We start from the raw sequence: 13180 nt of genomic DNA, 5'->3' as shown, positions 1-13180 counted from the left end.
CTTGGTGCAAGACATATATCTATGGGAGTTTAACGAGCAATGAATAGAGTAACTTTGTGGCCTGGGGGCGTTTGGTACATGGGAATGAGAGGCAGGAATGGGTAACAAAACCCATGCCTTATTGATGGGTATACCAATATAAGAATCAATTAGTGGGAATGAATGCAATAGATTTTGTCTCCTATTATTGCCATTTTTTACTGAGGTTTCAAATTAATTAACTTTTTTTAACAGAATGAACCAGTTCTACGTACTCAATCAATATTATGATTTTCCCACATCAATTTTTCTCTTAACTATTGTCTATTTTTCTTAGCCATGGTTGAAAATTATTGATGATTAAGCTGTCAGATTTGATTGGAGGGTGAAGTGCTCATAATTATGTCGTATTTACCTCCAAAAACCTTTATTATTAGTAACGAATATCATAAGTGATCGCTGTAAATTAGAGAGGGGCCAGGGGGCAATTGCGCAGCAGTAAATACTTTTCGATAGATGAGCTGAATTGCTTAAAGAAAAGTACAACAATCCTTTGCAATCAGAGATGCAACAAACGGAAACTACAATTTGAGGCAACATGGATTATTTGAATTAGTATAATGGGCTATTTTTCTCCATTAATAACAGAAAGTATTTACATCTCTAATTCGTGCCAAGTGTGACAACAAAATTTGGTCTAATGCTAGTCCAATTCATTCGCTCACTATGTAACTTTTGGCCTATTAATTCGCAACGGATCTTCTGTCCCACGTCCTGTGCCATTTTCTGTCCCACTTTTTATTATATTACTATTTCTCCTACATAAATATCATGTTTTAGTTCTTTTTTGTTTCCTTAAGATCCAATAACTATTAATTGAGTTATACACAAAATTTAACATACTCAAAAAATCAAAATGCATAAAAAATGAGATTTTTTATGAATTTTCTGCTGTATTTTTTAATTTTTTATTATATATTACTTTTTTGAAGCTGCTGTATTTATTTTTTACTCAATTAATAGTTATTGGATCTTAAGTAAACAAAAAAGAACTAAAACATGATATTTATGTAGGAGAAATAGCAATATAATAAAAAGTGGGACAGAGAATGGCACAGGGTGTGGGACAGAAGATCCGTTGCGTAATTAATCATTTGGAAAATTACCACCTGTTCTAAATATAAATATGGGTTTTTTTAAGAGCGCTAGTTAACAAATCTAGTATTCATCTAACCTATTATGTATATACACATACTAATAATTATTATTCTCTCTTGTATTCATATATTTTTTCGATTTAATCATGTCTAATTTCACTTATGTTTATTTATTTTTTAATTAATTTTATATTTTTAAACTATAATATTTGAAATATATCTTAACGAATGTCTTGTGAACACCCACAACTAAACCGTATAAATATAATTGTTTGATTCAAACGAATGTTGAAGGCCAGTTTTTTTACAGTGCCGCAAAAATAGGTTACATTAAACGTAGTCTAGTCACCTGCAATATGGTCCTTTGGATAACCAAAACTTGACCATTTCATGGAGGTTCAGTAATTGGCTACTGTCAACCTAATTACTTGAATTGTTGGTTAGAAATTTGAATTTTATAATTTTCTCCGGGAGTTAATTCATGGTTAGGAATTATTTAATGTCCTGACCTCCTCCCTGCCCTCAAAATCTTCCGCTCCTAAGTTCTCTGAAGCTGACCTTTGAGCAAATGACAACGTCAAACATGGACCTGTTCTCCTTTTGAGCACATGACACGGCAAACGAGGACCTGTTTCCATTCCTCATGACACGTACAGCCATTCTTATACAGAACCTAGGTTGTGTCAAATCTCACAGGGTAAATTACCTTTTATTTCCAGTAGTTTAGTATTCTCGCTTATAATTTAAAAATTTATATATAATTCGTTCATAATTTAAATTAAAGTGTCGTCATTAATTAATTTAAAAATTTATATATAATTCGTTCATAATTTAAATTAAAGTGTCGTCATTAGAATTTTGGTTAAAACAAGTGAGAACTCAAAGTCAAACAAATAAAGTGACAATTTTACCATTTCATTACTTCCTTTTTTCCCTTCAAACATAAAAATGAAAAAATAAAAATAAAAAATAAGTAAATAAGAACAAGAAAATACCATTAAGGTTCTAATTTAAAAGCCTATAATGATAATTGTAGTAAAAAAAAAGAATTGGTATTTTTTATTTCTTATTATTTGTTTTATATTTTCCTTTCATCTTTTTTGTTTCTTATTTATTTATTTTTTATTTCCCATCCATCTCTTTTGTTTTCTGGGAAAAATTAAGATTTTGTAGGTCAAAATATAGATTTTCAAAATCATTACGTGGTGAAGTATCAAAGCACATGGGTAAAAGTAATTTATTGAATCCCAAATTTAAAAGAAAATCCCGTGGACTTCAAAGTCTTGAGATTATTATTAAGCCAACCAGGAGTCACCTTCTCCCCGAACAAATCCTTTTTGCGTTCTGAAAACCAAAAGTGATATACTTAAAGCCTTAAAACAGGGAAATGGAGAGGAGGCTTTATGATGCTGCAGTGGAAGGTGATGCCACCACTCTTTCTCAGTTGTTTGGAGGAAGCTCAAGAGGAAAAATCCTGTACAGCTTAATCATCTAGGAGAACCTCGGGATTCAGCTGCTGCTGCTGCTGCTCATGTGTAGTGCTTATTAGCTTTCTGGATTTAAGTAATTTTTGGTGCCATTCTTAATCGGGAGCTCCCCAAATGGCCATGGGGTGTGCTGCGTTACCATTTCACATTTAAACAGTGTAATGCTGCCAATTAAACATTCAGGATATCTGCTAGAATCCATCTTATACTACCACATATTTCAAGTTTGAGCAGCGAATAAATAAAAAATGATGAATCCTATTCTCCATCATATGGTCATACGTCATAAATTGGTGTTGAAGAAATCTCCAGCCTCCTCGGAAAGTCAAAATAAGCAAGCTAGCGTTAGCATTGCACGCTTCATCGTTCATGATGCGATGGCTAGACTTTTAATCTTGTCTTTGACACTAAAGTAAACAGGAAACTGTGTAGGCTAGAATAAAATCAATAAATGAGACGGATTCAAAACTCCGGTTGCCCAGTATTGCAGAAGAGCGGAGTCCCCTATTGACCCAGAATTATATGCAGCCGGTCAATTTTTCCTGAAAAGATGTTACTTGAAGTCTAGGCGCACTACTAACTCCGGTTGATTTATTTCATCCGAGACCCACTAGCTGTCAAGCTCCTCTTGTTGTTCTTCGTGGACTTGATGAATTTATACTAGAGAAGAATGTGGCAAACAACAGTTGTTCTGGGCTTACCCTTCCGTCTCATTTCCCATTCTATTTAACTAGTCTTGTAATCCATTTCACATACTGCAGTAACCTTTTCTCGGGTCATGGAATATTGATCGGCTCTTGGAATCTACGGGCTATCATAGTAGAACAAAAATATGCTGCCGGATTAAGTCTTGACGCCACTAGCCATGCACCCAAGTGTAATTCTTTTGCCAACTCTCTTTGCTTCCCAAATTGTGACCTGACCTTCCACTTCCACCATGGACAGAAGGCTTTGTGATGCAGCATTGGAAGGAGATGTTACCGCTCTTTGTCAGTTGCTTCAAGAAGATCCACTTGCTCTTGCTAAAGCTGCTTTGAAGTGCGAGGATAAGAATCCTCTTCACATAGCAGCAATATTGGGCCATGTAGATTTTGTAAAAGCAATCTTACAAGTTGATTTTGCTTATATTATGTGTTTGGCCCGTGATCAAGATGGCAGAAACCCTTTACATCTTGCTGCCGTGTATGGCAGATTGGAAGTCTTGCAAGAGCTACTTTATGCAGGATCTCAAGTTAATTCTGCTCATTCTATGTGTTTGGCCCGTGATCGAGATGGCAGAAACCCTTTGCATCTTGCTGCCATGTATGACAGATTGGAAGTCTTGCAAGCGCTACTTGATGCAGGATCTCAAGCTAATTCTGCTCATCCTATGTGTTTGGCTCGTGATCGAGATGGCAGAAACCCTTTACATCTTGCTGCCATATATGGAAGAGTGGCAGTCTTGCAAGTGCTAATTCGCGTCGGATTTCAAGCAGCTCTGGAGAAGACAGATGGCGGAGGAACCATTTTGCACCTCTGCATCATATATAATCAGCTGGAAGCATTGAAGATGCTGGTCGACATATTAAAACATCCAGAGTTTGAGAATACAAAAAATGAGGATGGCATGACCATATTGCACCTGGCCATGTACTATAAGCAACATGAGGTAAATTTTTTTCTTTCTTTTTTCATTGATTTTATGGATAAGTTTTTTTTATTTTTTATTTCTTTACTCTCTTTTTATCTTTTGTAACGCTTTTTATTTTTCTAGTTTTTGTTGAGAAGGATTTTTTTTTTTGGAAAAAATGAACAATAACAAAGGTATGGCATTATTCTCTTCCCTTTTTCATTTTTTTTGGGGTCAAACATGGATATAGCATTATTGCCCGTCAAGCAAATTTAGAGTGTTTTGTTGTTTCTTTCACGTCATTTTGCCCTTTCCAAGTTTTTGCTCCATGTTTTTACTTATTATTTTCCTCATATTCTTTCTCTTTTGTTCTTTCAATTTTACCTATTTTTTCCGTTTGATCTCCAGCATCCCCTTCTCTAGAAATTGACACCTATAGCCAACAAAAAAAAAAAAATTACATCTTCTTTTGGATTAAGCGTTACTCTGAAAGACAAATTCCAAGAAGCAATTTTCGGGTACTAAGCACCAAAGTTTCCAATCCTTTCAAAACATATTTTGAAACAAAAATCAGCATTAAATTTTTCCAAGAACTGTATAGCTTTGACAAGCAGCAAATCACGTTGGCTTAATTGAAATTGTGATACAGTCTTATTTGGCACAAAAATTTTAACGTAGTGATCCCGCATGAAACTAAGGCCTTGTTTGGATTGCCGATTTCCGTCAAAAAATTACATCGTTCTTCGTGATCACATTTCCCTATTACCTTTTTTCCCTCACATACATCAAATCGCTACAGTAATTTTTCCATGAAAAATCACGGAAAATACAATCCAAACACAACCTTAAATTGCTAGCAATCTGTTCTTCCAAATCCAATCACATAAATATACAATTGGACTTCAAGAAAGTCTGTGTAACTTATCAAATCCAATAAACAACTATACATTTGAATCTTTGCTCTAATTCACCAGTTTCAAAATTGGCAAATGAAGACCACCAAATACGTGCTAGTTGACACTAGAGTGGAATTGAACAACAAAGAATGCAAATGGGGAAAATCGCGTTAGACCTTTTGAATTTATTCCATCTTCAACAGACAAAACTTGTTTACAAGATCCTTTTTCTTATTTTATCATTTAGAGTTATAATTAAGGGTAAATTACAAAAATTGCCCCCAAGGTATAACCAGTTTTGCTCATAACTTTTTTTTTTTTCACTTTATATCGTAAATCATTAGTTAACTCTAACGTTGCATAGGAGAAATGTCCAAAGGACCATATCTATGAAAATATTATTTTTTTATTATTATGTAAAGAATATTAATTTTTTAGACATTATTTGTGTTGGGTGCTATCAAATATTGGAGCTCACTAACAAATTTAGTAATAAACAAATGAATTGGAAAAAAAAATGATGTTAACGGATAAAGTGCAAAACAAGCAATGTGTTAAGGGGACTTAATATAGTTAATTTTTAGGAGTATAAATGTCTTTTTGACATTAATATTATCACTACACACCGTTAGAGTTGATTAACTATTTAGGAAATAAAGTGAAAAAAAATAATGTTAGGGGATAAAGTGCAAAAATGACTATACCTTGGGGGGAGTTTCTGTGATTAACCCTATAATTAATTCCACTCTTGTACTCCAGCGAGTTTGCTAGTTCTGACTCTAACGTGATCGGCTTAGTTAGTCTATTTGGTTACGAGGCCTTGATTAGTCAGTCTAACAAACAAGCTGAAAAAAAAATTGCGTGCAGACTGTGAAGTACATATTGCAGAAGAGCGGAGTTGACAATGTCAAGTCTGAATTGGCACGTCTTGGACATACGACTGGGGCCAAGACAAGCAACTTTTCGACTGGATTACAGCATTTAATAACCGAGAGTCGTAGTTGGATACAGGTGGCATGCTCAATTATTGCAACAATGGCTTTTCAGGCTGCAATGAGCCCTCCGGGAGGCGTTTGGCAAGACGATCTAACAGTAGATTCACATGGTACCCCGGTGCCAAATCCACACAGAGCAGGAGAAGCCATAATGGCATATACTCATCCCCGAAGATATGAACTTTTCGTTTTCACAAGCCAAATATCCTTTTGGGCAGCTCTGTCGACAATCATCATCACCATCTGTGATTTTACAGGAAGTTTAGCTCGGCTTCTGCTGTCGCTTTTGCTCTACATAGCAATTGTCACACTAACGACAACTCATTATATATCCATCATTTCGGTATACCCTAAATGCCTCACACAAAAGAGAAGTCGGCGCACAGCTCTGGCTGGATTGGTGCTGCTGTATGGTAGTGTTTGCCTTCTTGGTGGCATGCTGGTTATCGCAGTTGTTTGGAGGAAGCTCAAGAGGAAAGATCCTGTACAGCTTAATCATCTAGGAGAACCTCGGGATTCAGCTGCTGCTCATGTGTAGTGCTTATTAGCTTTCTGGATTTAAGTAATCTTTGGTGCCATTCTTAATCGGGAACTCCCCAAATGGCCATGGGGTGTGGTGCGTCACCCTTTCACATTTAAACAGTGTAATGCTGCTGATTAAACTTTCAGGATATCTGCTATAATCCATCTTATACTACCACATATTTCAAGTTTGAGCAGCGAATAAATAAAAAATGATGAATCCTATTCTCCATCATATGGCCGTACGTAATAAATTGGTGTTGAAGAAATCTCCAGCCTCTTCGGAAAGTCAAAATAAGCATGCTAGCGTTAGCATTGCATACTTCATCGTTCATGATACGATGGCTAGACTTCTAATCTTGTCTTCTTTGACAATAAGTGCGTGACGTCCGTTAAGTCTCAAGACTCAACCAGTAGGGCACGTTCCCCTATTGACCCAATATTTATGCGGAAAAGTCTGAAGTAACGATAGTTATGGTAACGAAACTATTTTTACCTGATATAACAGGTAAAAATACTTTTAGCGACCATTTGATTACCTGTTGTACTGGTCATCTAAATAAAATAGTACCTAAAATTTTGGTTAGTAAGTTTTACATAAAAAATAGTAAGTTAACTCAATATATTAGTAACTTTTATGTCTCAAAAAGTAAACTTGAATAAATATGGAACTAACTTTTTTTTAAAGTAAATTACTATTCTATATCTGAAACTTAGTTTTTGGAGAGTAAGTTTAGTTCAAGTAACAGTAAGTTTTTATAGATTAATAGTAAATATTGTTGATAGAATAGTAAATTTGGTTAATCATCAAAACTTACTAGTTTGTGGCATAAATTTACTATTTTACTTAAAGAAACTTATATGAAACAAGTATTAGGAAGTTTATTTGAAATAATGCTAAGATTTTTTATTAATAATTGAAGCTTAGTATTATAGTTAGTAATTACTCGCAATGTAAATATATGATACACAATTGTACGTATCATTTATAAATGTTATATGTTTGAAGCATTTTAAATATACTATGAAAACTTTTTTTTTTTGCATATGACCTTATAAAATATGTAAGAATAATTTGTCATATTTTAAATTTTTAATTATGGGAAAATAAACAACTAAGTTCCCAAAATATTTCACTTTTAAAGTTTAAAAAATCTCAACTTGTTGGTTAAATTCAAAATAATTCTATTGTCAAAAATATTTTTTCTCAAATTAACTTTCATGATTAGATGTGAGATACAAATATGGTAAAATATCCCTCATACATATGTCATGGATATTTCAGACTTTTAGTAAAAAAAATTTTTGTTGTTAAAATAACAAATATCATAGTGTACTAATTATTTTAGGACCATTTTATAGGTGAACTAAATTTAATATAAATTATACAATAGATTATATATGCATGTGATTTTCATTTATAATTATTGGATCCTATTCTTATGAACAATCTCCCAAGGGAAAAAATCCAGATCATACTGATTTTCTTATATTAATTGTTATACTAATTTTGTCATTTTTATTATTATATTATTTTTCATTTTGTTTAGGCTTTTACTCTTATTATTTCTTGTGTCTCAGATGTAAATTTATTAAAACTTTATCATCTTATTATATTCATAGGTGTTAAACTATAAAAATTTTGATATATAAACAAGTAATATTCTATATATAACTAGGGAGATTTGTTGTTATTGTTATTCAAACTTTCAAACTTTTCAAAAATTGAAAATGATTAATAGCTTATAATACGACAAAATTTTATTACATATTTTACAAGATTATGTGAAAAGTCAAACTATTTTTCATAGTATTTTAAAATATATAAATAAATTTTTTAAATTATACCTATAATCATGTATTATACAGGTATATTATGAGTACTTACTAACTAAGATACTAAGAATTAATCATTAATAAAACATCTTATCGTTATTTCAAATAAATTTCCTAATACTAGTTTGAAATATGTTTTAAAATAAAATAGTACATTTGTCCCATAAATCAGTAAGTTTTGATTATTAATCAATTTACCATGTTATTAGTAAGAATTACTATTTATGTATAAAAATTTACTATTACTTGAATTAAACTTACTCTCTAAAAAGTAAGTTTGGGATATAAAGTAGTGATTTATTTATTTAAAAAGTAAGTTTAATATTTATTCCAACTTACCTTTTGAAGTATAAAAGTTACTAATTTATTACTGTTAACTTATTATTTTAGATAGAAAACTTACTTTCTTATTTTTAAGTGTTATCCTATTTAGGTGAATAGGCCTATCAAATAATCAAATGGTCGCTAAAAGTAAATAAAAAATGGTCATATAAGTGTTATCCTACTTATGTCTTAAAAAGTAAATTGAAATAAAAATGAAAGTTGCTTTTTAAAAAAAAATAAATTACTACTCCATATTCGAAACTTACTTTTTGGAGAGTAAGTTTAGTTCAAGTAATAGTTAGTTTTTATGGATTAATAGTAAATCTTGTTGATAGAATAGTAAATTTGGTTAATCATCAAAATTTACTAGTTTGTGGCATAAATTTACTATTTTACTTAAAGAAACTTATATGAAACAAGTATTAGGAAGTTTATTTAAAATAATGCTAAGATTTTTTTATTAATGATTGAAACTTAATATTATAGTTAGTAATTATTGGTAACGTAAATGTATAATATATGATTGTATGTATCATTCATAAATGTTATGTGTTTTAAGCATTTTAATAAATGTATGTATCATTTATAAATGTTATGTGTTCTAATAAATTTATTTTCTAGGTCACAAGTATAAAAGTTAAATTTGTACTAATGTAGCATAATCTTTGAAAACTATAGTAAATTTACCCATATATTAAGTTTCGTGAGTTTCAAATATATTTTGTATCATTTACAATATGGATTTATATGCACATTTTTTTATCAAACTTACTTTTAATTGGCAAATAGTATGTAAATTATTATAAAATGTCATTTTATAATAATCATAATTTTTTATAGGTGAATGGTATATAAACTGCTAAAATTGTCAATTTATAAATGATCAAATCTTACTACTTTATGGCATATATTAGTTTGATCAACTAAAAAATTATCGTAATTAAGTGTACGTTGGTTGTTGATTTGAAATTTGCACCCTTGTCACTATTTCGTTATTACTACCACAAGTATTTCTAATCAAAGTAAAACAAAGTCAAATATCTTTTCCTTTTGTATGTAGTATTTATATTTAGTAAAAAATTAATAAACCATGATTACATTTCATAATTTCTAATGAAATTAGTAACATTTTCTAAATAAATTGGAATAATTTGTAAAATATGTTATTTTTTTACCAATATAATTAGGGGTGGCAATCGGGTACAAATCAGATTGGCGGGTTAGGATGAAACCCAAGTATAATAGAAAACTCGCTAATCCGAACCTAACCCACCAACCTGAAATGGGTCAGGATATCTGACCCAAATATGAAAATTTCAGGTTGTCGGGTTGACGGGACGACCCGAATGACCCAAAACTTAATTTTAATTTATTAATTTACCATTGTAATTTCTAATTCGCACAAGACTAATTACATAATCAAGTAATAAAAATTTAAATAAATAATTCCAAACCAAATCTAAAATAAATTAAAAACACCGTAAAAGTGTTTTATTCCAAACCAAGTATAAAATAAATTAAAGTAGTATAAAAGTAAAAAATACTATAATACATTATTTGTCCAAATATAATAATTTTAACTTCAAATAAGTTAAATAAATTCATTTAGGATTAAGTGATTAATGCCTTTGGAAAAAAGGAATAACTTAGTTTAGTTAGATAAAATAATTTTTAATTCATAAACAGGTTATCAGGTCGTATCGGATCACCCACGGTTTGACCCGAATTTGACCCGTTTTCTTTTCGGGTTCGTCGGATTCAACTCGATTCTGATTTGGACCTGCGAAACCTCAATCCGAACCCATTAATTTCGTGTTAGTTTCATATCGTGTTTTCAGGACGTATCGAAAATTACCACCCCTAAATATAATCAAAAGAAATTTGCACTATTAAAAAGCAAGTTGAAGAAAGGATGATGGCATAAGTATAAATGTGAGCAACTATATACATATCATACCATAAGTCTAGGTTTGATTTGTTCAAAACATAGGTAATTTATTCGTTAGTAGATATAAACCATAACTATAGGCACTGTAGCATTGTCCAGTTTACGGATACTTATGCATATTTTAATAGAAAATAATTGCAGTAATTTTTATACATATCGAAAATTAATAGAAAAGAAAAATCAAAGTCTGATTAATGACTTCTATTTTTAAAATTTAAGCACCAGCCAACCAGAGACAATATGATAACTAACAATTAATGTGTTTCATTTTTCAAGTGGGAATAAAAAATGAAAGATCAAAAAATATCCAGAGAAAAAAGACAAAACCGTTTTCCAGGAAATGGATAGTCATTGTCTGCAAGTCATTTCTACTGATTTTCATTTCTTAGTATTGAATTGCACCGGCCAAACCCACCCTTGAGGGGACCTTAACTTCCACGTTTTGCAAAACAGCCACAACAATAAAGGACAAAAAAAATAAAAAAACAAAGAAAACGGCAAGGACCTCTGTTTTGTCGGTTGGAGGAAGAATCAGGAGGCAGCAAAATCACAACCTTAGATTCAAGAACTTAAAGCTTAAAATATATATATATATATATATATTGGAACACCAGAAATTAAAAAGGCAAAAAAGGCAGAATCAAGGAAAAAAGGAAGATAGGAAAACATCCCTTTATGCAAAATTGAAGGAGGTATATTAATATCTTATCCCTCTCTGCAAAATTTCAAGTTATATTATAAGAAACTGATGAAGCTGCACTCATCCCATCGCCACAAACAAGACTGGAAAGAGAGTATTAGTGCTTCTCATCTAAATATGTACATCTGATTAACCCCAACAACAACAAAAAAAAAAAAAAAGCTAGAAAAACCCATAAGACAAAATGGGGGAAAAACAGAAGAGGAAGAAGAGGAAGAAAGCAGGTACAAGGAAGATGAAATCACTGTCTCTAATATGATTATTTAGTTTCCAACAGAAATAGGTCTATTTTTAGCCAATCCCAAGGGTGATCTTGAGCACTGCTGTCGACTGACGAGGGTGATTTCTTTAAGAACTGGTCTCATCACTGGCTGCTGAAGAGCACAGAGTAGCAATCATAACACACAGATTTCTCTTTGACATTTCACCAAACATCTTATATGCATTCACAAATTAATCACATTTAACTTAAAGGCCTAGTCTCAAGTCCTTTCCTAGATGTTTCATATGGCTATTAAGCATATTTTACCAGTAGACAATCAAAACTACAACCATTTCCTAGATGTTTCAGTGGACATTTTCAGCCCCAAAATTGCAATAAAATCTTCAAATTCTCAGCCTTGATTTCACAAGAAAATCTTGACAAACAAAACAAATGAAATATAAATAAATTACAGCAATATAATCAAACAATTTCAAGAGGACATGATGGTCGAACCTCGTCACTGCTATTTTTCATATGCTCTTTGGTCGGCTACCACCGTCGCTAACCCTTTTATTGTGTCTGCATATATGGCAGCACCCAAAAACAACCGATGGATGAGAAAGGATAGAGGGAAAGTGGGAACTGAAGATGAAAATTTTGAAGTGAGAAAATTTATTCAATTGTAACCAAGAGAAAGTGTGGACCAAAGTGGAACCTTTGCCTGGGAATTCAATCGTATCGTTGGAACTGAGAACTAAGTAATAAGAAGGCAGATGACTTTAAAGAGATGATACCCGAAAGTGTTTCAGGAACCCAAAACCATTTTCAGAAACTGGTAACTTTTTTACTTAAATATGAACATTTTTTACTTTTAGTATTAGTAAGTTTTATTTAAACATAAGTAAATTTTGTCAAATAATAAGTAAATTAAATTACTCAAAGTGTAAATTTCTATTTCTGACTAAAACTTATCTTTTAGGCATAAACTTACTAGTTTTAATTAAAAACTTACTAAAGTTAATATTAATTATTTTAATATAATATTTAAAAAATCGCTAAAAAATTGGATCTGTCACTAAAGGTAATAGAAACCTATAATAGTAAGTTTCCCTAATATCGTTACTATAACTATAGGCACTGTAGCATTGTCCATTATATGCAGCCGGAAAATTTTTCCTGAAAAGATGTTAGGGATAATTTCACAAACCTCCCCTGAGATTTCTGACACTTGCACTGAGATCCCTCCAAGTATTAAAAATTTCACCTAGCTCCCTTGCTTTACAAATTTGGTAACAATTCAGTCCAATTAGGATTAAAATATTACTATCATGATAGAGATGATATTTATATTTCATGAATACCCTCTTCCTCCCTATATTAGTACAAGATTGCTTGTTAATAAAAAGGTAGAGATGATTATGAATATTTTATTCTGAATCATTTAATTTATGTTAAATACATAAATATTTGCAAATAAAATTCAAAAGCCGTTACACAAATATTTTTACGAAAGGAAAACTAG

The 13180-nt window shown here is 31.4% G+C and overlaps 1 protein-coding gene and 1 long non-coding RNA gene across 2 annotated transcripts; one reads left to right on the top strand and one right to left on the bottom strand.

Annotated features, from left to right (window-relative positions):
- The first annotated feature begins 3560 nt into the window (after positions 1-3560).
- LOC113705274 (uncharacterized) lies at positions 3561-6661 on the top strand. The gene is made up of 2 exons (XM_027227073.2): positions 3561-4271; positions 5996-6661. The coding sequence occupies exons 1-2, from the start codon at positions 3561-3563 to the stop codon at positions 6659-6661; spliced, it is 1377 nt and encodes a 458-aa protein (XP_027082874.2).
- Positions 6662-11425: 4764 nt separating this feature from the next.
- LOC140013043 (uncharacterized) lies at positions 11426-12491 on the bottom strand. The gene is made up of 2 exons (XR_011820105.1): positions 12374-12491; positions 11426-12237 (listed from the first exon to the last, which is right to left on the bottom strand). It is a non-coding gene; the product is annotated as an uncharacterized lncRNA (long non-coding RNA).
- Positions 12492-13180: the final 689 nt, after the last annotated feature.

This window comes from Coffea arabica, chromosome 8e (assembly GCF_036785885.1).
Source record: "Coffea arabica cultivar ET-39 chromosome 8e, Coffea Arabica ET-39 HiFi, whole genome shotgun sequence".
NCBI lineage: Eukaryota > Viridiplantae > Streptophyta > Magnoliopsida > Gentianales > Rubiaceae > Coffea > Coffea arabica.
This window is presented reverse-complemented; position numbering and strand designations above follow the sequence as displayed.